This window comes from Triticum aestivum, chromosome 3A, assembly GCF_018294505.1.
Source record: "Triticum aestivum cultivar Chinese Spring chromosome 3A, IWGSC CS RefSeq v2.1, whole genome shotgun sequence".
Classification (NCBI taxonomy): Eukaryota; Viridiplantae; Streptophyta; class Magnoliopsida; order Poales; family Poaceae; genus Triticum; species Triticum aestivum.
The window spans coordinates 568,435,864-568,463,102 of record NC_057800.1 but is presented as its reverse complement, the minus strand read 5'-3'; the positions used below and the strand labels follow the sequence as shown (position 1 = coordinate 568,463,102).

At 46.7% G+C, this 27,239-nt stretch overlaps 1 protein-coding gene and 1 long non-coding RNA gene across 3 annotated transcripts; both read right to left on the bottom strand.

Annotated features, from left to right (window-relative positions):
* Positions 1–1,222: 1,222 nt before the first annotated feature.
* Positions 1,223–5,085, bottom strand: LOC123058663 (putative serine/threonine-protein kinase receptor). Of its 2 annotated transcripts, XM_044481368.1 has the most exons (6): positions 3,695–5,085; positions 2,605–2,951; positions 2,308–2,518; positions 1,975–2,212; positions 1,742–1,892; positions 1,223–1,648 (listed from the first exon to the last, which is right to left on the bottom strand). In XM_044481368.1, exons 1-6 carry the CDS (start codon positions 4,995–4,997, stop codon positions 1,355–1,357), a joined length of 2,544 nt encoding a protein of 847 aa, XP_044337303.1. In that variant the 5' UTR covers positions 4,998–5,085; the 3' UTR covers positions 1,223–1,354. The 2 variants fall into 2 exon arrangements, with proteins under 2 accessions (XP_044337303.1, XP_044337304.1); XM_044481369.1 differs by lacking the exons at positions 2,308–2,518; positions 2,605–2,951.
* Positions 5,086–5,633: 548 nt separating this feature from the next.
* LOC123062265 (uncharacterized) lies at positions 5,634–9,324 on the bottom strand. Its single transcript, XR_006429606.1, has 2 exons — positions 6,985–9,324; positions 5,634–6,917 (listed from the first exon to the last, which is right to left on the bottom strand). It is a non-coding gene; the product is annotated as an uncharacterized lncRNA (long non-coding RNA).
* Positions 9,325–27,239: the final 17,915 nt, after the last annotated feature.

Genomic DNA, 27,239 nt, shown 5'->3' with positions numbered 1-27,239 from the left:
AGTCGGCCCAATGGCTGGTGGTGGGCGAGGGTTTGGCCCTCCCGTGGCAGCGACACCAGGTACTGTCAGAGGAACGCCCGCCATGGGGCGCTCAAACGTCGCGGCGACCGCCGCGTAGGAGCGGGCGACCCCGGCGCAGGGAGGTGATGCTGGAGTTGGAGACGGCGTCCGTGAGGTGTGCAGAGGCTTGGCGGTGATCGAAGGATCTGCGTCAGGATACGAGGACGAGGACGAAGCGGTGAAAGGAACTGCTGCAATCGCGGCCTGATGGTTACCAAAACCTGCCCAGATTGCCTTCATGCGCGTCCTCAGAAAGGCCCAAGAAAATACATCTTGGCCTGCGTCCTTTTGTGCATGCATGGGCCCAAAGCCCGAGGACAGTTGAGTTTGAATTCCCTGCGATCTCGCCACCGGACCCGGCGCCCGAACGACGTCAGATCTCGGCGATGCATCCGACGCCGGCGGGCATTGCCGGCTTGCTGCGGAGGGGTTCTTCCTGGCCGCGTCAATGAACTGTCCCAGCACCGGCGGGGGCGTCGCCCGGCGCGGCGGCAGGGGTCCACGCCAAAGCCCCAATCGTAGCTGTCGGGCGACTCTCAGCCCGGATGGTGGGGACACAGGTTTCCGGCCGGAGAGCACCGGGGCCGCCGATCTCGACAGCGACGCCGAACCAACCAGCTCCGAGCCCTCCGCATCGGCGATCCTCTCCTGCTCCATGCAAGATGGCACACCCGACCTTGGAGACGACGGCGACCGGTGTTCCCAGAAACGAGATGCCGGCGTCGGGAATCCCGCATCGTCCCAGAACTCCTGGACCAGCTCCGCCTCAGTTTTCTTCTTCCGGCGAGACACCGTGTTCCACTCCCCGCCTCCAACATCCTCCCCAAGCACCTCAAGGGCTAGCTGCACGCCAACAGTCGGCGCATCCTCCTCGTCGGAGGAGCCAACGTCCGATCTCAGGCATGAGAATCTTGAGCCAGACAAGCTTCCCGACGCCGGCGACGTCGCCGACCCAGCAGAGGCCGGCGGTGGCGCAAGGGTCAGCTGCCTGCCCCGGGTACCCATCAAAAGTGCAAGGATCGATTACAAGCTTGTGTTCTTTTTTGCCCTGATAGCTTTATTAAAGATAAGCTAAGAGATGACCCATTGTAGATATTTTTCTTTGTCATCTCTAAATTACATGCAAAACTTAAGATAAAACTATCTTATCAACCATTGTATATGCCCTTACAAGTTCTTCTTTATGCATGTAATAAATATAGTTTACAAGAGATCGTGGCGAGTATTGAAATAAAATTGCCTTCGCCAAACTACTCCACTATAGCAAGAAAGTGAAAAGAATTTCTACTCCAAACTACCTATCATTCATTGCATCCCCTGTAAAAATGGTTCCAGTGTGGGTTTGAGAATAATCCGTGTCCGTGCTCCTCCCAATATTTACCCCAGGCTCATTTGGCTCTGGCAATGTTGCATTCTCACTGCTCAACATCATGACAACGGAAGACATCAATGGCCTGTTCTTAGGATGCACTTCAACACATAGGAGAGCAACCTGTATGCATCTGAGCACCACACTGTAGTCAATCGAGCCGGCCATTGCTTCATCTAGTAAATCCGCAGTCTGACCTTCTTTCCACAACTTCCACGACTAAAAAGGATCAACATAGTTGTACATTAGTAACATAAAGTAACAAGCGATCAAAGATCATTAACTTTGACAATTAACCATGTTGGTACTTACATAACCAAGGAGGCTCAGATCAAGCTCATCATCATAAAATCCACGATTCTTCTTGCCAGTGACAATCTCTAGCACCAGTACACCGAAGCTATAGATATCGGATTTCATAGAGAACACGCCATCCATTGCATATTCTGGAGACATGTAGCCGCTGAAGACCACAATTTCACTAGTCAGCGTGAAAGCTCATTTTTGGAATATATGTACATATTGGTGACAAGATAAATACTCACTATGTCCCGATGACCTTTGTGGTATATGCAGTTGTCTGATCACCTCCAAACATTCTTGCAATACCAAAGTCTGAGATTTTGGGAATCATGTTCTTGTCTAGTAACACATTGCTTGCCTTTAAATCCCTATGGATTATCCTGACCCTTGAATCCTCATGGAGATATAGCAAACCCCGTGCAATCCCCAGAATGATCTCAAATCGGTTCTTCCATCCTAGTAGCTTGCGCTTTCCTTCATCTGCACAACATTTCAATTGATGTAAATACATCGTAGATGCAATGCCAGCCGAAGTAGTTAGAAGTTGTTTCCGTAAAATAAACAAATGAACCGACCAAATATGAACGTGTCTAGGCTGTTGTTGTGCATGAACTCGTACACTAGCATTCTCTCTTGGTCGTCGATACAGCAGCCTAGCAGCCTCACGAGGTTCCTATGTTGAAGCTTTGCTATCAGTTTTACCTCGTTCTTGAACTCCACAACCCCCTGTACTGATTTCTTGGATAACCTTTTTACTGCTACTTCTTGTCCATCTTCAAGTTTTGCCTGTTCATCAGTTTGCAGGTATCTTAAAATCTACTACATCAGTAAAAAAAGAAAGATGTTCTACCGTTGCTTGATTCTTATCCTACCATATAAACAGGGCCAAATCCACCTTGTCCTATCTTACTATCCGCAGAGAAGTTGTCTGTTGCAGCTAGAATCACTTCTAGATCGAATAACGGAAGTTCAAGATCTTTTTCGCTGCTCATCCTGCTCTCATTGAGCTGTCGATCCTGTGCTGTGCTCAGCGCTGAATGTTTCCTGACCCCTAGGGGAAACACGTCGCCCCTTGTACTTGGTGGCATTCCGGTCTGACGCTTTGTGATCGCCTTGGTTCTCAAGAAATAGCAGCAGGCAACCGCCACCATGAGAAGCACGCCGAAAATAGTGGCGACGACGGGGATCGCCACGTTCCTTTTCGGACGTTGACTGTTAGCTGAAATAAAACAGCGGTGAACATGAGGTAAGCCTGTCTAACACCGCAGCATTATGCTTGTTCGCATTGAGTAGTTATTAACTATTTTAGTGTTCGCCACTTTGAAGCTATCATACGCATGCTTTTTATAATTATTAGTGTTCGCCACTTTGAAGCTAGTTCGTGTTGCACGTTTGATCTTTGTTTGATGTTGTGGACTGCACTGCGCCTAATCCAGCGATTGTGAATGTGATACAGACATCCTACCAGTAGAAGAATCAATTGCTATTTGCAAATTTATACCCAACGAATGGCTGAGGGCTACTGGGCCCATGCAAATCTGCTTATATTTGACATGTATGCTGCGGCAAATGAATTCACAATATAATCTTCAATTGCTTCTCCTCTTGTGTTATCAATGTTCTCACCAGTTCATTCTATTGCATAAAATTTACAGTTATATATCTGCCTTTCAAAAAAAAAAATGCTCTCATCAGTTCAGGCGTCTAGTTGAATTGGCTGGTGCATATAGAATCCAAATGGTATGAAATGAAAGCGGTCTTTTAAGATAACATAGCAGCAATATAATCATGAACATTCAACAAGGTTACTCCCTCGGTTCAAAAATATTTGAACTAAAACCACGACACTTATTTTGGAACGGAGAGAGTAACAGAAAACTGCTCATAATGTGATTTGCTACTAATGTTAAACTGCAGAATATAACTGAAGAAAAGCTTTAATAAATCTGTGGAAGTCCTAACCTGCGGCTTTCAAGGCGTCGATCTCGAAACGTGCGAGCCGGATGTACACATCCTGCACGACCACCGGGTACTGCCTCATGTCAAGCAGATCCACGCCCCAAACGACGCACCCGTGGCTGACTCCCCCGCTGATGTTGGCGGCGGCGTACGCCGTGCAGCTGCAGTTACCCAGGCACAGCTGCCTGCACTCGGCCAGGGTCATGTCGGGGCGCACCGTCGCTTCCGTCGCCTCCGGCAGCTTCATCCGGTTCACCGGCCAGAAGCCGTCTCCAGCCCCACAGCTCAGGTTGGCGCTCCTGGTGCAGCCGCCGGACCAGCCCCTCTGCTCCCACTGCTCCGGCGACCGCGGCTTGAACCCCGGCAGGCAGCTGCACCTGGGGGGCTGGCCGACCTCGCACACGCCGAAACCGAACGCCCCGCACTTGTAGTAGCTGTCGCACGGGTCGCTGGGGTGGTACCAGTAGCTGCTCCACGCGCCGTTGCCCCACACGTAGCTCTGCAGCTGCCCCGTCGCGCCGTCCAGGATCAGCCGCGACAGCGCCGACGGGTCGCTGACGTAGTAGGCGTAGTACGTCTCCTCGGCGTTGGACACGACCTTGAACGTGTAGCCCTCGGCGTTGAGGTTCTGCACGCCGGTGAGCACCACGCCGTTCCACGGCCCGCTCGCGTAGATCCTCTCCGGGCCGCGGAAGAGGAAGAACTCGGGCAGCCCGCCCATGACCAGCTTGAACGTGTAGCTCCCCGGCGAGGGGTCGGTCGGGCTTCTACACGACGTGATGTTTCTGGCGATGCCGCTCCTGAGGTCCACCCCGAGCTTCATGCCGGGGAGCATCGTGTCCGTCGGGTAGTCGAAGCTCTGCCACGCCACGCTCTGTGGCGAGCCGCTCCCGTCAGAGCTCAGGACGAAGTTGCCGTCGTCGAGGAGCTGAGCGGTGGTCTTGGCGGTTACGTTTCTGGTGGGCGCCGGGGAGGACCAGACGGTGGCGTTCCGGCCGTCAACGATGACCAGGCGGCCGTCTGGGGAGAGCTTGAGGACGCCGGGGGAGCTGACGACCGGGCTCTGGCGGTTGGCGACCCACACGACGGTCTGTACCGGGATGGCCGCGTACCAAATGCCGAGGTAGGCTCTGGCATCGGAGCTGCCGGGCGGGTTGTAGAAGCCGAGCCTGAAGATTCCACCGGCCGAGACCAGCGTCTGGTTGCCGGTGATGGACGCGGCCTGGTCGATGGTGTCGGTGGCGATGGAGACGGAGAGGCAGGTGGCGGCGAAGACGACGAGGAGAGCGCGCGCAGGCGCCCTCATCCTCTCTCCTCGCTCCCTCTCTCTGAAATCGGGCGCCCCGCCAAATACGAGAGTAATCTGTGATCGGAAGACGGCCGGCCTGCACGAGCGCGCGGTGGGTATCGTGCGAGAGAATGGATAGTGGTGGTAACCCATGAACTTCAAATCAGCGTGACAGCGTGGAACAGCAGTGAGAAGTATCGAGTATAGAGGTCAACGTTAACCCTCCGGAACAGCCGGTTTTCGCGCGAGTTGGCGCTGCTCAGAGCCAGTCTGGACAGTGCGCAGGGTAATCGCAAACTTCAACGGATCTGCCTCGATGGCACATGTTCGATATTGTGCCTATGCAAAATATTGCGGTGTCGGATCCGAATATTGCGGCAGTGGTGCACATGCAAGAGAATGTATCTGGAGCAACCTGTGCATCCAAGTTAAAAACACTATATTTTGCATAGGCACAATATATGCAGAATGATGTAAAGGGGTGTCATGATAACACCTCTTAGGATCTTATTCTGACTAGTATAATGCCCGTGCGTTGCCATGGACTTCTGAAATATTTTGCTGATTGGAGGTGCCCGTGCGTTGCTAAGAGCAAATGCTTGTAAATAAATCAAACCAACAATTATTTTGAAAAAAATGAAATAGATGATTAAATAAACAATACTTGATTCAGACATATATTTTACATTGCAAAACCACCATCTCTTCCATTGTTTCTTCCCTAAATCAATCACATCTAACGTTTGTAGGTAACATGAATATGCATGAAAAAACAAGGTGATTTTATAAATTTATGAGTTACTCATGGGTTGTCCTCTTAATTTGTCACGAGACTACTCCACCAGAAATTGAGCTTAGAAATCACCACAATGATTGTCCTCAATGAGTTTGCCATCTTCCTTCACAATGGTTGTGTGGAGCCTTCGAGAGTGAACACGGGCATTGATAAAAGGTAACATTTATAGCACGATCACACTCTAACCTTGGGGCACAACTTCGCTTTCTTTCCATGCCAGCTCCCTTCGGTATTTCCCTCTTTTCTCTCAGCTCCGACACCTCCATCCATCCTTCCTAATCCTCTATTCTTTGTCCTTCCCTCATTGCATGTCCACCACTCCCATAGCACCGCTACCGCACTCAGTTCCCCAACTGGCTAGAAAATATGGTGGGTGGACATAAAAACCTGGTTGCCACGGGCTTCTGAAATATTTTGCTGAAGTTATATAAAGATAATGCATGCTAAATTTCACAGCTACGATAATATAACACGGTCACAATTGCATAATAATTGAAGTCCACTTCACTTGTAATATAAACTGATAACAAAATGGCAATCTAACAATGAATATATATAAAGTGATGATCCAACTCAAAATCTATTACAAACTATTGAGATCTACTTGATGCGCTTAAGAGATTCTCGCACAATATATGAAAGTTGTATTTAGCTTCATTTGCATGATGTTTGAGAAAGTATAATAAAAAGTTGCTTCCTCAACTCATACCCATCCTGCAAAAGTATATGTTTCACGTGGAAGGTCTAAGCACATGTGTAACGGAAAATACTCGTTGTGCAAACCGGCTTCGCCAAGTCTTTACCATTCCATAAGAGCATAGAATGGAAAAATTATTATTATATTAAATATGATGATAAGAAAAATAAATGTTTGTATTATGAATTAATTACCCATCTACGCTCGTTGGAATACCATTAGAGAATAACGTTGCCATTTTGATATATCAGAATGCTATCCTGGTAGCTTTATTTTGAGTGCTTCTTTGAATTCTCTCACAAAACCTTTTGATTTCACTAAGTGCCTCGGATTTTCCATCTCCAACGGTTGTGTTGTATGAATAGGGTCCAGAATAGATAATCGATGTGCCTTTGTGGATAACGTACAAGATGTATCGACCGATGGATTCACATGGAAGATAAATCTACAAGTGGTAGCTATTAGAAACAACAATAAACCATGACAAACAATGGACAAAAGACCTTACTTACCATGTTGCACGATGAGATGTTACTGTCTATCCCAGGCAACTATCAAACAAAGTTGTCATTCCAACCCAATAGAAAAACTCCACTCCACCCCATGACGCACCCTTCACTTTTCCTATTGGACTCTCCCCTTCGCTCTCGATTTCCCGCTGTAAGACCCCACCTCACATTCGTCATGCGTTGCAACAGAGACAATTGTTTTTTCATATTTACAATATAATAGAGTGAAACAATATACCATATTTTATTTTTCCTGGGAGCATAATGGACTAATTTGTCAATGTAACCTCGGTTGTATACTACATCTACATCCCTGTCGATGAACATGTGCACTATTGAACTACCTATGCATCTACATCTCTATGAAGATACATATACAACTGCATCTTGGATGAACACTATTGTCAGTTTACTCGCATGAGCCATTCAAGGAAAGTAGTCTCTCTGTTCTAGTGTACCTAGATGTACGATGAAACGAACTTGTGAACCAAAGCAATTTGAGTTGATGGATGGACAGAGGAAGCGGGGCAAAGATGATTTATTTATGGACGATGGTGAATTGCTACAAATACATATACTCCATCACTCCTACCTTTCATGCATGTCAGCATCCGGTGCTACCGCTTGATTCCCTGAAGATTGAAGAACCACCCCCTGCCCTAACAAATCATTTCATATAAACTACTGTACCTAGCAATGTAAAAATACAAAAAGGATAAAATCACTAACCTATATAGAAAAAATGGCACACTTCCGACCGTCCTGCTGTTTTGCTTCAATTTGCCTCACCTTGCATGTCACTGCATCCTTAGGAAAAACAAACGCATTGATAATTATAATTAAGAACTTCACCTACAACAAAACAGAACCAGGAGAAACTCATCGTTGTCACTGTCTTGCCCTCATTGTCCTCTGGTAATATAGTTAGAGAGAAGTGCATATTACCCCCTCAAACTTGTCTTAGGCTTCACTTTACAAACCTCAACATTGTGTTCATTCAAGTTTCATCCTTCAACTTCATAAACCATTCATAATTATATGGGGTCTGCTTCAGTATAGCCACCTTAAGCGGGTCAATGGTGGAGATGAAAACTTACCTCTAAGGCACATAGGAAATGATGGTCAATTTAAGTACTAACTGCTTTATTAATCGGTGTATGTATGGCTCACATCGACATTGTTTTTTAACTTAAACATAACATAGACTTAGGTACTTATTGTCGAAAAATCTAATTTATGACATGTAGGAATTTAGTATTACATATGAATTTAGTACTCCCACTGTTCCACTTTATAATGCGCCTTTGTGTGTAGCGTTTATACCAATGCGTGAGCTGACATTCTCATTTGGACAGGAATTGCCCTCCAACTGCTCGCTCTGTCACAGCACGTGGGTGTCTGCTGCTGCGTTCCTGTGAACAGTCCAGGGCTACTTTAGTCCAAAGCAGCTTATGCGCACTACATTTTGGAATCTAGGCAAAAAACTATGTGCATTAGAATATGGAATGGAGGGAGTATTACCATGTAGTAGTTCGGCAAGAAAATTTGCAGGAATCAGTTTAGGCAGAAGAATTGCTAGTTTCTATTAATTCAATCCTCAAGGACATTTACAAACCAAAGTGATTTCGTTAAAGCTTTTCTTACAGGACATCCTTAGGCATGTATGTGCTTGGAATAGGCAAGTGCAGTCTATTGACCAGGTCACCAGGAATACTTCATCGAAAGCAAGCTAGGCAGAAGAAGAAGCAGTTGGTTGTGCCAGAATAAATAATTTACAACTCCAATTTTGTATCAGAAGTTTAAGAGGAATAATAAAATTTATGAGATTCTAGAGAGTTTAAACATCAACAGTGATTTGTTCTTGTTTGAATACCAAGAAAAGAAAAGACAGTTACATGTACTACTAATCCTTCCTTTAAACTAAGGGAAAACAGCTTAGAGCATAGCTTCTCTATCCATGCATTTATTTCTTTAGTGAACAGAAGCAGATCCGTTCGAATTCAAAATCATAAGCAACACAGCTCGGTGAAACAAAATATACACCATGAATGTTGAAAGGCTTGTTTGCTTGTCCTATCCTAATGCTCTTTCCATAGGACAATATAAATAAGAATCAAATCATAACCAGGGATCAGAAATTAAGGAATGCCACCAGTCTGACAAATGGAATCCGCAAGCCTTTCAACTTGGCTTCCCATCTCAATACACAGTTCAACTATGCACAAAAACTATCTAACAACTACTAAACGTGCGGGTACTGCTATACTGCCTAATAAGCTATGTACAGATAAGATAACCATTTAATCTGCAACAACAAAATCAAGTAGATACATTAGGTTTAGTGCCTACTCTGCATCATGATATTTGACCTCTGAGCTGCATCCGTGTGACGCCCGGATACTTAAGCTACAGTAAACCACTGTTAATGATGCCACGTCAGCATAATTACTGTTGCTAATCTCGCGTTAGTTCGAAACTGATTCAAATTCAAATTCAAAATCAAATCAAACGGTAAAAGTTTTCAAACTTTAAAAGTAAAATATTCGAATTGTGCCAAATAATGCGAAGTTAATTGTGGTGAAGAAACCCCACTTTTATAAAATGTTTTAATACCCTAAAATGATTCAAACAGTAGGTAAAACAATTAAATAAATGCATTTTGGGTTTTATAAAATACTAAACTATTTTGTTTAGGGATAAAACCTTTCGTGGCAGTAGTTATAATTGTAGCTCTATTTTAGCTATGGGTTTCACTTTTTGTAAAACTATAAACTATTATATAAGAAAAATAAAATAGAACAGAAAATAAATAAAAGAAAGAAAATACAAAAGATAAAACAGAAAAACAAAAGACAAAAAAAAATAATAAAGGAGAGAAGGCCACCCCCCCCCACTGGGCCGACGGCCCAGCCGGCCAGGCCCCCCCCCCCAACCGGCCCAACTGGGCAAAGGCCCAGCCGGCCGCCCCCATTCCCCATAACCCCACACCCCCCCGAAACCCTAGCCCCGATCCACCCCACTCCTCCCACGATTCCGCCCCCACGTCTCTCTCGGTCCCTCTGCCCCCCCGATCCAGATCGAGGGGCACAGACCCCGGCGACCGTGCCGCCCGCGCTCGGAAGCAGACGCCCATCTCGGCGCTGCCCCTCGCCCTCCTCCCCGGAGCCCCTCTCGCCGCGACGCCCCTGCCTCTGCGTCGACCTTGGCGAACGCCGCCGGCGCCGCGCCATTCGCTACCGTCCTCCTCATCCCGCTGCTCCACCGGACCTCCCCGAGCCCTCTACCTAGACCCCACACTCCCGCGGTGAGCTTCTGTGTCGAACGCGCCGTCACCTGCCCTCTCTAGCCGCCCGTAGCCACTACCCCGACGAAGCCCGAACCACCGCCGCCTCGTTTGGTCGCCGGCGCGTCTCCGGTGACCTTTTGGTCAAGGGCCCGTGTGCGTTGTCCTCGCACGCGCGTAGAGCATGCCCGAAGCTTTAGATTGAACTACTGTGGGCTACATCGCCGTTTGCGTCGTCGCCCGAAAACTCGCCACCGCGGACCTCGTCGCCGACCACGATTCCGGTTGCCCCCGCACCAACCGATGCCACAGATCGACGGGACGCGTCCTGCCCGTTCGAACATGACCAAGAACGCGCAAAACAGGGCACTGCAGCGTGATTCCGGCGATCGCCGGGGTTCAGCCGCCGCGCGCAGGCCCGCCGGAGCAACTTCGGTGGCGCCGCTGACCTGGCACCGTGGGCCCTGCCTATGTGCCACTGCCTGCGGGTCCCAGGGCTCTAGTTGACCATTTAACAAGGGTCAACGCTGATTGGGCAGGCCCTTTGTCTATGACACCGGGGCCCCATGCCCCTGTTAAAAAAAAGAAAATTAAAAAGAAATGAAAATGTGATTAATAAAATCATTAATTAGTTACTTAATTAATTAGTAAAATAATTAAGTTAATTAATCATGTTTAGATTAATCTAATCAATTAGTTAATTTAATTAAGCAGTAATCAATCAGCTAAACCCTACTTAAACTAAAAAGTGTATGACATGCGGGACCCACACGTAGTTGACTCAGTCAACTGCGCAGTTGGCTGCTGACGTCAGCATGTTGTCATGCTGACGTCATCTTTTACTATTCTGGATAATGTTGAGATAAATAATTAAAGAAATCCTGAAAATGATTTAAATCTTTTAAAATTAATAGAAAATAAACCGTAGCTCCGATGAAAAAAACTTTGTACATGAAAGTTGCTCAGAACGACGAGACGAATCCGGATACGCGGTCCGTTCGTCCGCCACACACCCCTAACCTATCGAACCCGCAACTTTTCCCCTCCGGCTCCTCTGCCCGAAAACACGAAACACCGGGAATACTTTCCCGGGGGTTTTCCCCCCCTTCACCGGTATCACCTACTACCGCCTTAGGGCACACCGAACATCGCGTATTGCCTTGTTATATTTTGTGATGCTTTGTTTGCTCTGTATTCATTATTTCTTCCCCTCTTCTCTCCGGTAGACTACGAGACCGACGCTGCTGTTGACCAGTTCGACTACGGAGTTGACGACTCCTCTCTCTTGCCAGAGCAACCAGGCAAGCCCCCCCCCTTGATCACCAGATATCGCCTATTCTACTCTATACTGCTTGCATTAGAGTAGTATAGCTTGTTACTGCTTTCGTTGGTCCTATTCTGATGCATAGCCTGACATTGTTGCTACATCTGTTGATACCTTACCTGCAATCCTAAATGCTTAGTATAGGATGCTAGTTTATCATCCTTGGCCCTACATTCTTGTCAGTCTGCCATGCTATACTACTGGGCTGTGATCACTTCGGGAGGTGATCACGGGTATATACTATATACTTTACACTATTACATTACCTGTGGTACTGTTCGGAGATGGGGGCTGAAGGGACAGGTGGCTCCATCCCGGTAGAGGTGGGCCTGGGTTCCCGACAGCCCCCGACTATTACTTTGAGGCGGAGCGGCAGGGCAGGTTGAGACCACCTAGGAGACAGGTGGGCCTGGCCCTGTTCGGCGTTCGCGGATACTTAACACGCTTAACGAGATCTTGGTATTTGATCTGAGTCTGGCTACGAGCCTATACGCACTAACCATCTACGTGGGAGTAGTTATGGGTATCCCGACGTCGTGGTATCAGCCGAAGCACTTCAGACGTCAGCGACGGAGCGGCGCGCGCCGGATTGGACTGGAACGCCTACTAGGCTAGGTCTGCTTTCCGGCCGCCCTCGCAACGTGCAGGTGTGCTCAGGGCGATGGGCCCAGACCCCTGCGCGCTTAGGTTTAGACCGGCGTGCTGGCCTCTCTGTTTTGCCTAGGTGGGGCTGCGACGTGTTGATCTTCCGAGGCCGGGCATGACCCAGGAAAGTGTGTCCGGCCAAATGGGATCAAGCGTGTTGGGTATGTGGTGCACCCCTGCAGGGAAGTTAATCTATTCGAATAGCCGTGATCTTCGGTAACAGGACGACTTGGAGTTGTACCTTGACCTTATGACAACTAGAACCAGATACTTAATAAAACACACCCTTCCAAGTTCCACAGACAACCCGGTGATCGCTTTTCCGCAGGGCGACGAGGAGAGGATCGCCGGGTAGGATTATGCTACTCGAGATGCTACTTGGAGATGCTACTTGGAGATGCTACTTGGAGGACTTTAATCTACTCTCTTATACTTGATGCAAGACGGAGGCTGCCAGAAGCGTAGTCTTCGATAAGACTAGCTATCCCCCTCTTATTCTGGCATTCTGCAGTTCAGTCCACTGATATGGCCTCCCTACACATATACCCATGCATATGTAGTGTAGTTCCTTGCTTGCGAGTACTTTGGATGAGTACTCACGGTTGCTTTCTCCCCCCTTTTTCCCCTTTTCCTTTCTTTCTGGTTGTCGCAACCAGATGCTGGAGCCCTGGAGCCAGACGCCACCGTCGACGACGACCCCTACTGCACCGGAGGTGCCCCTACTACGTGCAGCCCGCTGACGATGACCAGGAGTAGTTAGGAGGATCCCAGGCAGGAGGCCTGCGCCTCTTTCGATCTGTATCCCAGTTTGTGCTAGCCATCTTATGGCAACTTGTTTAACTTATGTCTGTACTCAGATATTGCTGCTTCCGCTGACTCGTCTATGATCGAGCACTTGTATTCGAGCCCTCGAGGCCCCTGGCTTGTATTATGATGCTTGTATGACTTATTTTATTTGTAGAGTTGTGTTGTGATATCTTCCCGTGAGTCCCTGATCTTGATCGTACACATTTGCGTGCATGATTAGTGTACGATTAAATCGGGGGCGTCACAAGTTGGTATCAGAGCCGACTGCCTGTAGGAATCCCCCTTCCACACTCCTTGGCCGAAGTCGAGTCTAGACATTGCAAAACTTTTACTAACTTGGCTGTGTGCCTTACGGGCCCACGTCGCCATTGGGTGGTATTAGGATCTTTTATTCCTCGACCTATACTCTGGGACTCTTATTTCTCTTCTATTCGGGTTAAATGATTTTGCTAAAACAAAACTAACTTTAGGTTCTCGCAAGTACTTTCTCCCGGAGAGCCACTTGTTACCGATGACCGCCTGCTGCACCAGAAGATTCCGAAGATACTCTACGATGTGCTCTTGAGACTATGTGCCATCGCTTTTGCAATTCACTTCCATCGATAAATCCCTCTGGATAACTACTTACACCTATCGTTCATATTGCCATCCCCAGTTGCTCTTGTTATTACAAGATGTCCTGAAATACTCTTCGATATTCCGAGAATTCTTTACGCTTACTGCCCTGCAGTTCCTTGCTGCATGAATACCCCTACGGATAATTACTCGCGCTTGCCGAGTATCCGCTCATCCCCAGTTGTTCTTGTGTTTCACAAAGGTCTTCAAATAATATTCGTTCTTCCGAAAATCCTTTGGAGCCTTTGGCTCTTGAAATTCTTGCTTGCTCGCATTATGGTTAATCCCATAAGTCTCGTAGTCTTATTGACATTCCTTGTCATTATCATTTTGGGTCTATTGACTCAATATGTTTGCGAATACACGCAATCATCATTGATCCTTATAAATTACTTTTCCGGCTGAGCTGCCATTCTTTTAACTGGAATTGGTTCTCGACCAATCGAATTGTCTTTGATTGTACCCTAAGGCTATTCAACTTATCCATCCCTAATCAGAGCATTGCTTCTGATCCCTTGATTTGGAAATCATAATTCCTTTGCATTTGGCAATTGAGTTAGTCAGTTGTTTCTATAATCTGATCTCCTTGCATTCTTCTTCCTCTAGTTGAGTACCGATACTCGTATCAGATCCTTTGTGGACCATCAAGACCTTTGTTGGATTTTATCCGACAACGTCCCTCATATTCAATCACTTTGGAAGTTCTTCCTCTGATACATAATGCCTTTGGTACATTGTATCCTCTGCTTGACCAACAATGCTCTACTTTCGAGCTTGTATTAATTACCCCGAAGTTTGTGGTATATGTTCGTAAGATGCCCGGATGGGTTGAACCTATGCCTTCCTTAATATGTGTGAACTCGGAAGATTTCACGAGTCATACTCATCTGGTATTTCACCAGGTAAAAATTTCAATGCTATAACTTCATCGAAAGCGAGAAGTGAATGAAAGGGTATGCATTGGAGAAGTGGGAGTCGACCTTGAACTTTGTGTTCATGCCCATGGACGCGATGTATATCCTATCCTGGAAGCTTCTTGTAATAATAGCTACTTCCTTGATATAATATCCTTTGGTTTCGTTGAATTGATCCTTTGCAATCATGGTCCCGTCCATATGTTCTTCCTTGATCCAATTCCTGGGCAAGTTTAAGCACTTGTCTTCTGTGGATCAATACCCCAGTCCAACCCTTACTTTGATCTACCGTCGAGTATTACCCCCTGGTATCTCGAGATTATCACAAAACTTCATAACTTCTTATGAGTTCTCCATCGAGTGCTACCTTCCCACTGATTCCAATTTTTCACGAGCTCTGAGTTATTGAACACTCAAAGACACCGATAACTGAACCGAGTCCGCTCTTCGGTTCAACAACTCTCCAGTAAGCTTCTATAAGTACGAGTTTGTACCCGATCACGCCATTCCTAGCCTGTTTGGCTATATCATTGTCGTGCCGATTCTAACTGTGCTACCTGGTCCTTATTCTCGGAGCACCAATTTCGACGATGAACTAACCTTACGTCGATCCTCATCGTCATATCATTTCGCCTTGAACAACAAGCTTGGTTTCGAGTTTGTGTCGTACCCTTGGTTCCAATAACCTTTCACTTCATCATTACTTGACTTGATGTCGTTACCGATCGATTACATCTTCATGAACTCTCGCGACAAAGGTGTCGTGATCATCAACATTCTGAGCTCATCCAGGATATCAATTGAATTCAAGATGAGAAATAACATCCTTGCCCTCGATGAATTGTATTATCGTCGACCACTTTATTGCCCTCCCACCAACACAAGCTTGTTCATGTTTGGTGTTATACCTTGAGTTCCTTGCTATCCAGCAGTTGTTCTTCTTTACCTTGGAGTATTACCATCCTTTATGTCAAGAATGTTCTGAGATTTGTTCCACCTCTTGGGAATTCTTGACATAGAAATACTTCTCACCATCACCATTCTTTCTTGGTCCCCGTGTTAATTCCAACAAGTGAACGGTGTTGTTTGGATTCTTTCCTTCTAGCAACCCTATTTTTTTGAAGTTAATGGTCGAAAGTTCATTCTTAGGCTATTGACTATTGGATCACCATTCTGACATTGGTCGTGCAACCCAACCCATATTTTGGGCGCACCTTTCAACCAATGTTTAATTGTGTATGTTTTCCTCGAGCATACTTCCTTATATCATTTGATCTGACCAATGTTATCTCCTTGTTCACTTAATTGTGGAAATCCATCTTTTGGGAATCTCGGTGAATTGCCGTTGAGTTCACCAGACACCTCCTTGTCCTCTCCTTGGGTTAATGATGGACTCTTGATAACGGAAAACACTTCATGGTTCATTTCCCCGAGAATCTTACAATGTCATCTCGTCAATTTGCGTTGCACCTTTTCTTCTCAGGTATCCTAAGTCCGAGGTATCCTGACACCAATCGGATCTGAATCTCGGTCAGATATGATGGTTGGGACACCTTTCCAAGAGTTATGATGTTGATCCTTTGATGACCCGCTAACATGATGTCATGCCTAGCACCCCCCCCCCGGCTGGAGGACCTATCATTATAGATTCCTTTTCAGCAAGGTTATTCATTCATCCATGAGGAAATTGTAAGACTTATTCTACAAGTTATTCCTGATGGATCCTTCATGTTTCCAATGTCTGACCTTTGCTCGAAGACCATGTCGATGCTATCTCGAAGCATGTTTGTGGTACTCTGATTTTCAACAAGTACATTGAAGCCCAATGCTAAATATTTCCTGCCCAATTATCCAAACACCGCTGTATGGGTAATGTCATGAAAAATCCTCTCCCCTACCTAAAAGTTTTCTACATTATATCCTGACATGGATATCATGCTCTGCTTGTCCTTGGGAAGGATATACCCTTGAAATATGTGTTTAGACACATTTTCCTTTCCATTGTTCTGTTTAATATGATAAACATATTTTACTTTCCATTGGTTGTTTGAACCTTTCTTGTGATCTATATGATCTAAGCAGCAATAATCTACTGCTTATGTAAACTCCTCGGTGTGCAATTCTGTCAGTAAGACCCTGTTACTATTGTTGATGACATTCCGGTAGCCACCGATGGACGAGAACCTTGCCTATTGGTCCGCCTCGTTCAACGAGCAGGAAAGTGGTTCTCTTCGTCCCTCGCCCTTGGTACCAATGTTGATGCCGACATAACTGACTTGGTACTCTTTGACATGCCTTGCTATCATGACCGTGCAAGATGTCAACGCCCTTCCTACTTTTAACCCACATGGTGGGCCCATAACCCACAGTTCCACCAGGATCGAAACCTGACTCTCCTGCACACCCCAGTTCCAAAGTTATTCCTCCCGCGTGGACTCGTAAGTAATTCATGAGCCACCTTTCCGATGAGATCATCAATTCTGGCATCGGACACAATAATTATCCCATTGCTTTGAAACCACTTTCACCTTCTGACTAGGCATTGAACGATTGCCTGGCTACTTGAACTTCTTATTATACCTCCCAACCTTACTCTCGATGTCTTTTAAATGTTCAAACTCGAGAGGTACTCATATGCTCATTCATGGGTTAATCCCAGATTATAACACTTATAACATTTTGTCGTTGCCGACCTGCCCCGTTACCTATTCGTAAATGCGATGGAATTCCCGAAGAAAAAAAGCCGACTTCACCATGAGGACCTGAAACAGAGAAATGAAGACATCAATGAAAGGGATCAACCTCTTCGAAAGGGCAGCCAAGACCGAGAAGACTCGTTAGGTTTTTTGCTACCAGCACCTTTCCCCCATTACTCCACCGCTTAAATCTCGGGACGAGATTTCTTGTAGTGGAGGAGAATTGTGACGCCCGGATACTTAAGCTACAGTAAACCACTGTTAATGATGCCACGTCAGCATAATTACTGTTGCTAATCTCGCGTTAGTTCGAAACTGATTCAAATTCAAATTCAAAATCAAATCAAACGGTAAAAGTTTTCAAACTTTAAAAGTAAAATATTCGAATTGTGCCAAATAATGCGAAGTTAATTGTGGTGAAGAAACCCCACTTTTATAAAATGTTTTAATACCCTAAAATGATTCAAACAGTAGGTAAAACAATTAAATAAATGCATTTTGGGTTTTATAAAATACTAAACTATTTTGTTTAGGGATAAAACCTTTCGTGGCAGTAGTTATAATTGTAGCTCTATTTTAGCTATGGGTTTCACTTTTTGTAAAACTATAAACTATTATATAAGAAAAATAAAATAGAACAGAAAATAAATAAAAGAAAGAAAATACAAAAGATAAAACAGAAAAACAAAAGACAAAAAAAATAATAAAGGAGAGAAGGCCACCCCCCCACTGGGCCGACGGCCCAGCCGGCCAGGCCCCCCCCCCCCAACCGGCCCAACTGGGCAAAGGCCCAGCCGGCCGCCCCCATTCCCCATAACCCCACACCCCCCCGAAACCCTAGCCCCGATCCACCCCACTCCTCCCACGATTCCGCCCCCACGTCTCTCTCGGTCCCTCTGCCCCCCCCCGATCCAGATCGAGGGGCACAGACCCCGGCGACCGTGCCGCCCGCGCTCGGAAGCAGACGCCCATCTCGGCGCTGCCCTCGCCCTCCTCCCCGGAGCCCCTCTCGCCGCGACGCCCCTGCCTCTGCGTCGACCTTGGCGAACGCCGCCGGCGCCGCGCCGTTCGCTACCGTCCTCCTCATCCCGCTGCTCCACCGGACCTCCCCGAGCCCTCTGCCTAGACCCCACACTCCCGCGGTGAGCTTCTGTGTCGAACGCGCCGTCACCTGCCCTCTCTAGCCGCCCGTAGCCACTACCCCGACGAAGCCCGAACCACCGCCGCCTCGTTTGGTCGCCGGCGCGTCTCCGGTGACCTTTTGGTCAAGGGCCCGTATGCGTTGTCCTCGCACGCGCGTAGAGCATGCCCGAAGCTTTAGATTGAACTACTGTGGGCTACATCGCCGTTTGCGTCGTCGCCCGAAAACTCGCCACCGCGGACCTCGTCGCCGACCATGATTCCGGTTGCCCCCGCACCAACCGATGCCACAGATCGACGGGACGCGTCCTGCCCGTTCGAACGTGACCAAGAACGCGCAAAACAGGGCACTGCTGCGTGATTCCGGCGATCGCCGGGGTTCAGCCGCCGCGCGCAGGCCCGCCGGAGCAACTTCGGTGGCGCCGCTGACCTGGCACCGTGGGCCCTGCCTATGTGCCACTGCCTGCGGGTCCCAGGGCTCTAGTTGACCATTTAACAAGGGTCAACGCTGATTGGGCAGGCCCTTTGTCTATGACACCGGGGCCCCATGCCCCTGTTAAAAAAAAGGAAAATTAAAAAGAAATGAAAATGTGATTAATAAAATCATTAATTAGTTAATTAATTAATTAGTAAAATAATTAAGTTAATTAATCATGTTTAGATTAATCTAATCAATTAGTTAATTTAATTAAGCAGTAATCAATCAGCTAAACCCTACTTAAACTAAAAAGTGTATGACATGCGGGACCCACACGTAGTTGACTCAGTCAACTGCGCAGTTGGCTGCTGACGTCAGCATGTTGTCATGCTGACGTCATCTTTTACTATTCTGGATAATGTTGAGATAAATAATTAAAGAAATCCTGAAAATGATTTAAATCTTTTAAAATTAATAGAAAATAAACCGTAGCTCTGATGAAAAAACTTTGTACATGAAAGTTGCTCAGAACGACGAGACGAATCCGGATACGCGGTCCGTTCGTCCGCCACACACCCCTAACCTATCGAACCCGCAACTTTTCCCCTCCGGCTCCTCTGCCCGAAAACACGAAACACCGGGAATACTTTCCCGGGGGTTTTCCCCCCCTTCACCGGTATCACCTACTACCGCCTTAGGGCACACCGAACATCGCGTATTGCCTTGTTATATTTTGTGATGCTTTGTTTGCTCTGTATTCATTATTTCTTCCCCATCTTCTCTCCGGTAGACTACGAGACCGACGCTGCTGTTGACCAGTTCGACTACGGAGTTGACGACTCCTCTCTCTTGCCAGAGCAACCAGGCAAGCCCCCCCCCTTGATCACCAGATATCGCCTATTCTACTCTATACTGCTTGCATTAGAGTAGTATAGCTTGTTACTGCTTTCGTTGGTCCTATTCTGATGCATAGCCTGACATTGTTGCTACATCTGTTGATACCTTACCTGCAATCCTAAATGCTTAGTATAGGATGCTAGTTTATCATCCTTGGCCCTACATTCTTGTCAGTCTGCCATGCTATACTACTGGGCTGTGATCACTTCGGGAGGTGATCACGGGTATATACTATATACTTTACACTATTACATTACCTGTGGTACTGTTCGGAGATGGGGGCTGAAGGGACAGGTGGCTCCATCCCGGTAGAGGTGGGCCTGGGTTCCCGACAGCCCCCGACTATTACTTTGAGGCGGAGCGGCAGGGCAGGTTGAGACCACCTAGGAGACAGGTGGGCCTGGCCCTGTTCGGCGTTCGCGGATACTTAACACGCTTAACGAGATCTTGGTATTTGATCTGAGTCTGGCTACGAGCCTATACGCACTAACCATCTACGTGGGAGTAGTTATGGGTATCCCGGCGTCGTGGTATCAGCCGAAGCACTTCAGACGTCAGCGACGGAGCGGCGCGCGCCGGATTGCACTGGAACGCCTACTAGGCTAGGTCTGCTTCCGGCCGCCCTCGCAACGTGCAGGTGTGCTCAGGGCGATGGGCCCAGACCCCTGCGCGCTTAGGTTTAGACCGGCGTGCTGGCCTCTCTGTTGTGCCTAGGTGGGGCTGCGACGTGTTGATCTTCCGCGGCCGGGCATGACTCAGGAAAGTGTGTCCGGCCAAATGGGATCAAGCGTGTTGGGTAATGTGGTGCACCCCTGCAGGGAAGTTAATCTATTCGAATAGCCGTGATCTTCGGTAACAGGACGACTTGGAGTTGTACCTTGACCTTATGACAACTAGAACCAGATACTTAATAAAACACACCCTTCCAAGTTCCACAGACAACCCGGTGATCGCTTTTCCGCAGGGCGACGAGGAGAGGATCGCCGGGTAGGATTATGCTACTCGAGATGCTACTTGGAGATGCTACTTGGAGATGCTACTTGGAGGACTTTAATCTACTCTCTTATACTTGATGCAAGACGGAGGCTGCCAGAAGCGTAGTCTTCGATAAGACTAGCTATCCCCCTCTTATTCTGGCATTCTGCAGTTCAGTCCACTGATATGGCCTCCCTACACATATACCCATGCATATGTAGTGTAGTTCCTTGCTTGCGAGTACTTTGGATGAGTACTCACGGTTGCTTTCTCCCCCCTTTTTCCCCTTTTCCTTTCTTTCTGGTTGTCGCAACCAGATGCTGGAGCCCTGGAGCCAGACGCCACCGTCGACGACGACCCCTACTGCACCGGAGGTGCCCCTACTACGTGCAGCCCGCTGACGACGACCAGGAGTAGTTAGGAGGATCCCAGGCAGGAGGCCTGCGCCTCTTTCGATCTGTATCCCAGTTTGTGCTAGCCATCTTATGGCAACTTGTTTAACTTATGTCTGTACTCAGATATTGCTGCTTCCGCTGACTCGTCTATGATCGAGCACTTGTATTCGAGCCCTCGAGGCCCCTGGCTTGTATTATGATGCTTGTATGACTTATTTTATTTGTAGAGTTGTGTTGTGATATCTTCCCGTGAGTCCCTGATCTTGATCGTACACATTTGCGTGCATGATTAGTGTACGATTAAATCGGGGGCGTCACAATCCGAGTTGTTACAATTTTTCTTTAACTGTGCACTTAACTGAAACTCTGAAGTTGAGCCATTTCCTCATCTTGCAATATTTCACTACAAAGATTGAGCAAATAAGTACAAAGAATAACAAAACTTAACCTAGCAAAGAATGCATGTCTATTTGGCCATCCTAAGAAAATATCAGTAATGTATCCCATAGTTATTTGCAAGATGGCCTGACTAATCTGGATAGCGATCACATGTTCATTCATTTTGTCATATAACAGTAAAAAAAGAAAATCTTTATACTCATTTATCATTTAATTAGAACACCGGTTTAATCCACCAAGTTAGCGTGTAAGTTTCTAAAAGGGATAACGAAAATAAAACGCAGCTATAGGTCTAGATGTCTATCAAGATCCAGGTGCACAATAGAATCTCAAACTACTGAGCCAGAACTGTGTTATTCAAAGGTTGAACCCTGAATTGAATAGTCAATATAATCTTCTGAATGAACATGCAAACTTAGATATATGGTCGTACAAGGGTGCATAACATTCAGTGGAAGCACCATCAAGAGGAAAAATATCCTGCGATAGTAATCCACATTCCTGGGTGATGAAACATTCCAACCTATCACCATATTACCATATAAAAACTTGAAAGGCTTGTTAGTGTTAAATAAACCCTCCTGCATGGAAAATATATGATTATTATATATTAATTAACAGTATTGATTACAATGAGAGAGCAATCCAAGCAGTACAATAAGAACTATTGCATCTTGAGGTATAGATTAGAACAAGAGAAACAAAAGAAAAATGTTCACCATTGAGAAAATCCTCGGAGATTAGCACCCCGAACTTTAGCTTTCCTTCAGAAATAAGGGTGGGGAATCTTAAGCTCCACAATTTTGTGCCGCCAATAGTTGATGCCTTCATAAGCTGCAAGGACCAATCTATAGCAGCACATGCAGCTCCACTATTGCAGCTTGAATGTTCAGTATTTTGGTTAAAAAAATGCAGACCACAATTGTCTGTCATATGGTGCCTTGCCACTGGGTGTACCGCTACCATCTCCCGCAGCAACTCCAGTGGCATCCCTTCCGATCAGGGGCCTCCAGATCGGCGCCCAGCACAAGCAGTGCGCATACGGCTGCTACACGGCCGTCCCCGCCACGACATGCAACAACATCAACCCGTCAGTAATTTTAAAAAGAGGTGTGGTGTTCTATTTTAGACGTGGCCCTTCTTTAGGCTTGGACATAATTTCAAATCTCTTTTTTTGTGAGTTCATCGGGACACAAAGTTCTTTACGTATTCTAAAAAGAACTATCATGCACACTGTGTTCCAATATTTGTCTAACAGCTAGTATAAATCACAATTCATTCCCGATAAGGGAAATAAGAAATTTTTAATAGCATTCAACTTGCATAAATATAACAACATTAATAATTAATCATTTTTTCTTCAGACTCTCATGGTCTCAAGGAAAATTTTCGGAAGGCAAATGCTATCTACCAATTGCACAAGTCCCGCTGCAAAATCACAAAAGAAAAGAAACTTTTTCGATCTGAGGCTATAGTTCCCCTTTTTTATCGGACATCAGGGATAGAGCCGATTTTATGGTCTTTGTGATGAGCTCAATAGGTCAGATCATAGAGAAGTTAATTTCGATATGGAAGGTTACTTGCAACAGTAATGCTTAGGTCAGATCATACAGAAATAACTTATATGATTTGGCTACCGTGGCCAGAAAGAGGACTTGGGATAGATAGCACGCCATGACCACAACTTTTTTCTAGTGGAAACTAATTAAAAGGGCAGCCCCAGTGCATGTAGCTCCCGCTTGCGCAGGGTCTGGGAAAGGGTCCGACCACTTTGGGTCTATTGTACGCAGCCTTTCCCTACATTTCTGCAAGAGGCTGTTTCCAGGACTTGAACCCGTGACCTCATGGTCACAAGGCAGCAGCTTTACCACTGCGCCAAGGCTCCCCTTCTCTAGTGGAAACTAATTAATAGACTAAATTACTTATATGGTGCTCACCATGAATAGTTGCAATGCCCTCCCTAGAAAAAAAGAATTTGAATCAGAGATCGATATAAGTTATAGCTCTTTCAACATCGTAGATGAGAAATATAACTGTTGCACCATGCTAGGCACTCAGATAAACCCCAAACATATTGTCTATTTATTTGCAAGAAATTTCAACAATCTACAATTAGTAAGAAAATCTAGGGATCAAAAGGGTAAACTGTTTTAGGACCTTGCAACAAAAAAAAACACTAAATCAGTAAAACTTGCAAAGACACAATTGCAGATCATGTGCTACTATTCTCAAAATTTCTGAGATCTCATAAACTGAAGGCACTTCTGTTTAGCCTAAATAGAGTGTCGTGATATTTGATTTTGGCGAATTTCTTTTGGAACTCAGTGAAGGCAGACGATGTAGTTATACTTGTACGTGCATAGCCGCCAGGCCGGACTTTGTCCCAATATCAATTATGATTCCCTCCACCATAAGAATTACACCACGAGCTTAGCACCTTAGCTTGTTCAGAATTTCAGCGAAGGCATATTGAACAAAGATATAGATCTGGAAACAATTAGGATCATGTCTTGTGATAATTTTGACTAAATAACTAAAGAATAAGATGAAATTGCCTCCAAAAGCCAAATCGTGCAACCTAAATATCTTGAGAAAATGTTGTCATGAGTGAAACCAAAAGTAAGTTGCCGCGGCGGAAAGCACTACCATTAGTTCTCGATCATGTTCAATTAGTTTCATTGTGCGTCTTAGTTCTAAATTGCTGCATTTTACTACTCCCTCCGTTCCTAAATATAAGTATTTGTAGAGATTTCACTATGGACTACATACGGAGCAAAATGAGTGAATCTACATTCTAAAATGCATGTATATACATCCGTATGTGGTTCATAGTGAAATCTCTACAAAGACTTATATTTAGGAACGGAGGGAGTGTTTTCTAACATATTGTGATCAATCATAACTGAGAAATGTCCACTTTCATGAGTTCTGATTTGGCTCTGTGCCATTGTACTGATTATATCATTACATGCTCACTTTCTCTAGCTCCACTAAATCTCCACCATGGACTGAAATTGAAAACGTATCTGGTAACAGTGTCCTAACCAGTCCCAGGTGCGTATTACTCCCTGCGTCCCATAATGTAAAACGTTTTTTGACACTCGGAGGGAGTAGCTTTTAAGCACCGGCTCAGAAGGAAATACAAAGTACTATACTAACTCCTAGATCAGTGCACCGTAAAAAAAACTCCTAGATCAGTGTTTCTTGTATAGCATTGCCTATAATTTGAAAGATTATGCAGTCTGCTACTTGGAAACATGTTACTCGAGCAATTCTTTTGAGGTTGTCCACCTATTACTGGAAATGGCGTTTTCCATCTAAAAATACATTCATTCACTGTATTTAAGTTTTTTAACATTTGCAGCAAGGGAACCTAAGAAACATATGTATTCCCTATAAATGGTGGATAAAACTATACACAAACAGCATACCATTGTGTCAACTGCACAAAAGAACTGTTGATAAAACCATACGGAAGGCAACTAAACTTCTTTGCAAAGACTGAATGAAAGGATGATAGATAGTCTATACTAATTTATAATACACTTAGAAACAAAAACATATATGATATACTAATATATTGTATAGACAAAACACTGCCATTAGTTCTATACTTCTAGTGCATGCTGTAGACATAGAGAAGACAATCGTTTACATTGCAGTATTTTATGGGCTGCTAAAAGAACAAACACCTTAAACTACAGAGGGCATAGGCAACAAAGAACACCTAGTCACAATGGTGACACTCACCGGCAAGCAAGCAGCGCATGCACAACGCAACCGTCTTAACCCCTTCACTCAATTCTTCATCATGTAGTTTAACTTCTTCCACCCCAGTTGCTGCACCTCGTCGTCCCTGAGGCGTTCAATGCCCAGCTAGAAGGTGTTCTTTGAGGTGGCACCGGATGCAGCAGAACACTGGATACAGTAGGCATCGGCTAGCTCGGAGGCGTGCCCTGCATGCACCACCCAATCATGAGGTTACCACCCAATCATTAGTTAGTTTTGCCATGCACTGGAAAAGACCATATATCCATATTGGGAACAAAATCTCACTGCGACAATATCTCTAACAGTTCAGAAATACTACAAAACAACACAATAACACACACAGTAGCAGTAGCAAGCAACATACCCTGTCATCTTCCATCGAGTAAACATCCTCTCCCTGCTACCTCCACCCCCACCCCACCCAAATCTCAGTTCTCACTGCTCTCTGACGTAGCAAACACAACATCAAGCAAGCCTCTCTAGCCTCCCCCAATCTGAACAAATAGCAGCAGCATCTCCAACTAAATCAGAGGAAATAGGTGAGTGACTAATCATGCTAAAATATATAAGATGACAGAAATTTCAACACATGATTGGACACTGAAAATTCTAGTGTTTATAAGTAGCTGACAGTTCTGAACAAGCACAAATTGCAAGCATACTGCATAAATGATTAGATAAGCAATCCATCAGGATTCAGGAAGCAAGAACTCACCGGTGGTCGGAGTCACCCAGGCGCACAGGCTCCTCCCTCGGACGGCCTCCGGCGTCACCGGAGCGGCAACCTCCGTGACATCGGCGTGCTTCTCCACCACCTTAGACGCAGCCTTCCCACGCTTGGGCGCGGTCGGCCGGGACCAGCCCCTCTCCGTCCTTCCGCCTGGGGCCCGGCCGCGGAGCGACTCCACGGAGGCCTCTGAGGAGCAGGACGCGTTGAGGTTCACCGCCGGCGCATCTTGCAGCTTCCTCGGCGGCGGCAATGGGGATGAGTTCCCCTTCCTAGCGCCGTCATCGCCAACAGCAGTGGCGGCCCCCGCGTCCTTCTTCACGCCCTGCAACTCATCCTCTTTGGCCGGGTCAGCGGCCGGAGGCTTCTCTGGCGCCTTCCGCAGCGGCTTGGGAGAAGGTTTCCGCGCAGCCGCCGGTGCCTTGTTGCCCCCCGGCACCAGCACCGGCCTTGCGTCCGCCTCCGATGCCGCGATGTTGAGGGACCTGACCCGCGGTTAGAGGGAGGAGACGCCGCCATCGCTGCTGAGATCCAGATCGAACAGGGTGGGCATTGCACGTTGTGTGTCTGTATCGGAAAAAGACCATTGGTGCCGGGCAAAAGAACCGGAGAAAATAATGTGTGGGAGGGGTGGTGGCAGCGGGGGAGGAGATGTGGGGGGCGGGCGGCGCCGGGAGCCGGGGAAGAGGTCGGGGGCTGGCGGCGCCGGGCGGAGGCGAAGGGATTTGGAGGGCGGCGGCGAAGGGACGAAGGGCGGCGGCGGGCGAACGAGGGCAGAGAGTCGGGCGACTGTTTCTCGCTCGAGGGCACGATACCTCGGTCGTACGTGCGGGAGTTTGGTCAGCGATTTTTTTGGTTGGTTAATCTTCGCCGGTTTGTTTTCGTTCCTGATAGATGGGTTCTACGGGAGGTTAGGCGCGTGGGAGCGGGTGGGGGATTCGTCTGGAGGGTTTTCCTTGGTTTTTCACGGCTGAGCGGGAGGTGGGAGCAAGTATCAAAGAAGTACCAAAAAAGACCGGATGAGGTGGGACGAAAATAAAATCCGGAACGCAACCTACCAACTGAGACATTAGGAGTAGAGATTAGGAGTAGAGATAACAAATTCTTATTCTGCTAACACATGCGTTCGGACTCCCAGCGATGGTCGGTCAACCCCCACACCAAGGCAACTACCCCCACCCCGCCCCGCCCACCCCCTCTCGTACCCACCTTCTTCCCCGCGGCACGCCGGCACCCACCCCCTCCACCTTCC